Here is a 4,132-nt window from a genome sequence, read left to right on the forward strand (position 1 = left end):
AAACAAGAACAAAACAGAAAAAGAAAACTACAGACCTTGATGAATACAGATGCAAAAATCCTCAACAAGATATTAGCAAATTGAATCCAATAACACATTAAAAAGATTATATACCATGACCGCATAGGTTTTATCCCAGAGATGCAAGGATGGTTCAATATATACAAAACAATAAATGTAACATCACATTAACAGAAGAAAAGGTTTGTATATATAGCAAATCCAAAAGAATTCATGAAAAAAAAATGCTAGGAGTGATAAATAAAATCAGTAAAATTACAGGATAAAAAAAATCAATATATAAAAATTAATAGCATTTTTTATCATCCAACAATTAATGGACTGAGGCAGAACTGAAGAAAGCAATTCCACTTACAATAGCCACATATACACAAATAAAATACTTAGGAATATATCTAACCAAAGAGGTAAAAGATTTCTATAAAGAAAACTATAAAAAAAATTGAAGAAAGACGTTAAAAATGACACCAAAAAAAGTAGAAAGACATTCTGTATTCTTAGATTGGGAGGATCAATATAATTAAAATGTCAATGCTATGCAAATAAATGTACAAATTCAATGCAATTTCTATAAAATTACCAATGATATTTTATGTAGAAATAGGAAAAAAATACATAAATTTTGTCTGGAATTATAAACGACCTCATATCACCAAGATAACACTGTGCATAAAGAATAAAGTTGGAGGGACCAGCAGTTAGCATAATGGCTATGTCGCTGGACTCCCACGTAGTCGACTGCGGTCCGAGTCCCAGACCCGGTGGCTTAAACTCATGCTGGGCGCTTGTGCATGAGTGCCCAAGATCCCAAGAGGAGAATGGAGGAGAAGGGATTGCGGCGTGACCAAACCCCCGGGGGTGATTTCTCACTTTCTGTCTCTCTGTCTCCCTCTGTCTGTCTGGCGAGCACACGCGCCCTTCTATAGCAAAAACCTCTCCAAAAAAAAAAGAATAAAGTTGGAAATATTTCACTACTCAACTTCAAAATCTATTACAAAGCTGTGATAATAAAGACAGCATCATTGTGGTACAACAACAGACCATTGGAATGGAATATAAAATCCAGAAATCGATCCCAAAATATATAGCCAATTAATTTTTGACAAAGGACACAAGACAATTTAGTGGTGAAACAAAAGTACTTTCAGCAAACAGTGGTGGGTAAACTGGACATCTGCCTGAAGAAAAAATGAAACTTATCTCCCACCACTAACAAAAATCAACTCAAAGTGGATCAAAGATTTAATTGTAAAACTTTCAAATATAAAACTACTTGTAGAGGGAACCAGCAGTTAGCGTAATGGCTATGTCGCTGGACTCCCACATAGTCGACCGAGGTTCGTAATTTCTATAAGAACTCTAATACACAGGCAACAATTCCAAAAATAGACAAGTGGGATTACATCAAACAAAAATCTTCTGCACAACAAAGGAAACAAGAGAGTGAAGAAAAAACCTACAGAATGGGAGAAAAATATTTGCAAACTACACTTCAGATAAGGGATTGACAACCAGAACATATAGAAAAACTCAAGCAACTCACCCACAGAAAAAGCAATAATCTGATTTTTAAAATAGGAAGTTGAGTTGAACAGACAACACTCAAAGAAAGACATAAGAATGACCAAAAAGCATATGAAAAAAAATGTTCAATGTCTCTTGTCATAAAGGAATATAAATCAAAACCACAATGAGGAATCACCTAACCCCAGTCACAATGACTATGATTTTTTAAAAAAAGGAGAAAACAATCAGTGCTGGTAAGGCTGTGGTGAAATGGGAACCCTCCTGCACCATTGGTGAGAGTGTAAATTAGTACAGCCATTATAGAAAACAATACAGAGGTTCCTCAAAAATTTACAACAAGAACTACTATATGGCCTAGTAATCCCAATCCTGGGTATTCACCCAAAGAACAAGAAATCACTCAGTTGGAAGGACACTTACATCCACGTTTTTGGCAGTATTATTTATAATAGCTAAGATATGGAATCAACCTAAGTGTCCAGTAATTGATGACTGGCTTAAGAAAATACAACACAGGAACAGGCAGATGGCATAATGGTTACATCACTTGACTCTCATGTAGTCACTGTAGTTGGAGCCCCAGACCCAGCAGCTTAAAACTTATGCATAGAGCATATGCGTGCATGCCCAAAATCCTGGAGGAGAATGGAGGAAAAGTGATTGCGGCATGGCCATCCGCCCCAAGGTGATGATTTATCTGTCTCTCTGTCTCTCTGGTGAGTTCATGTACCCTATGACAAAAATCTCTCTCAACCAAAAAAAAAGGCTCATGTACACAATGGACTAGTATTCAACCATAAATAACAATGAGATCCTGTCATTAAATAGAAAGTGGTCAAATCTAGAAGGTGTAATGCCATATGAAATAAGCCAGACTACAAAAGAAAAACACTGTATATCCTCATTCAGTACAGACCAAATAAATGTGTGCACTCTGTAGTACGAATTGAAAGATTTGAAGACACAGAAGCAGAGTGGACAACTGTGGATATCACAGAGGGCATGGGGGATGGGAGGGTGAGGGGATAGAAAGAGATCAAAGGAAAAAGCTTTTAGTAGGCACAGTAAAGTCTTAAGGTAGATGTGGCAAATGAGTTGTGGAGTGGCATACCATAACGATCAGCAGAAAAGGAAAAAAAAAAAACCTGCCAAATAAATATATATGTATGTATATATCTATTCCAAATGTGATTGATGTTCTTTGTTGAAAACAATGAATATGGTATTATCTTGATTTGATTGTCACACACAGCATGCATGCTTTGAAAAGTCCATGTTGTGCCCCACAGAGTTGTACAACAATTAAATATAAATAAGAAATTAAAAAATAAAAGAGTTCATGACATGCCATGTTCTTATTCTCAAACCACATATTCATTGCATTTTCATTATTTGGATGATGAATATGGCACCTTAGTTTTCTGTAACTTCTCTAGCCTACAAAACAATATTGCTCAAAATTCAGCATGTACTTACAGGGAAAAGGCTGAAGACAAAATTCATGAAATCCAGTGACCTATAAACAAGACAGCAAGCACCATTACTGACCTGCAAGTAAATGCAGCATCAATGTATACTTAAAGAGACTTATGGCTCTTTTCCCCTCAGGCACTGATTAGTCGACCACAAGGTCAGAATTTGTGTCTAGCTCAAGATTAATCAGCTGTATAAGTCATGAGCTTCACATGCCAGTAATAAAATGTTTTGTAGAACTGAAGGCATTTTCATAGCAATTAATTATCTCTGCACATTCAAAAAGCCAATATGAAAGAGAGTCATTCTGTGGACATTATCTTTCCCTTTCTTTTTGTAAAAGAGGAGGGAGGGTGCACACATGTTACAAACATCCCTTACCATCTAAGGGGGATTGGTTCTAGGATCCTCCACAGACACCAAAATCCAAGGATTCTCGAGGCCCTTATATAAAACGGTGCAGCATTTGCATATACACATCTTCCTACATGCTTAAAATCATCTTTAGATTACTTAAAATACCTAATATAAAATAAATAGTATGTTTAAATGGTATGTTGTATTTTTTTAATTCTTGTATTTTTAATTAAAAAAATTTTTTTTCAATCCATAGTTGGTTGAATCCAGGATTATAGAATACATGGATGAAGAGAGCCAAATACATAGGTACACTGATCTTCTCTCTTTTTATACTCAAAAGATTTTCTGGCCAGCTGCAGATGTATATTCATGGGCAGACCATACTGGGGTCACTGAATTTCTATTTGAAATTCCAAAAACCACATTTAAGCACAATCTTATCTAAATGCATAGGGGGAAATAAACATAAAACAACCAATATAGCAAGGCTTTACAGATTTTTTAAATGTCTACAATACAATTATACAATAAAAAGATATTCCTTTTTAATTTCCAAGATATCCATAGAAGCCGAAAACTTAAGATGAAAAAGTAAAACATGGTTCAAAGGAGGCTGGAAGACTGAGAACAAATTTAAATATACCTTCACAAAAGGACATGTCCTACTGGAGTCGGAAGGTAGTATGAGGCAGTATGGTAGTTAAGGCACTGGACTCTTTCTTTCTTTCTTTTTCTTTCTTTCTTTTTTTTT

General features: G+C 35.3%; 1 protein-coding gene across 1 annotated transcript in view; it reads right to left on the reverse strand.

The window, feature by feature from the left end:
* CFAP61 (cilia and flagella associated protein 61) overlaps nucleotides 1-4,132 on the reverse strand; it is a 389,757-nt gene that overhangs the window by 260,567 nt on the left and 125,058 nt on the right. The window contains exon 12 of the mRNA XM_006163629.2: nucleotides 3,025-3,064. Within this exon, the coding sequence (XP_006163691.1) occupies nucleotides 3,025-3,064 (40 nt within the window). The remainder of the gene's footprint in view (nucleotides 1-3,024; nucleotides 3,065-4,132) is intronic.

Source organism: Tupaia chinensis, unplaced genomic scaffold, assembly GCF_000334495.1.
Source record: "Tupaia chinensis unplaced genomic scaffold, TupChi_1.0 Scaffold142716_1, whole genome shotgun sequence".
Lineage (NCBI taxonomy): Eukaryota > Metazoa > Chordata > Mammalia > Scandentia > Tupaiidae > Tupaia > Tupaia belangeri.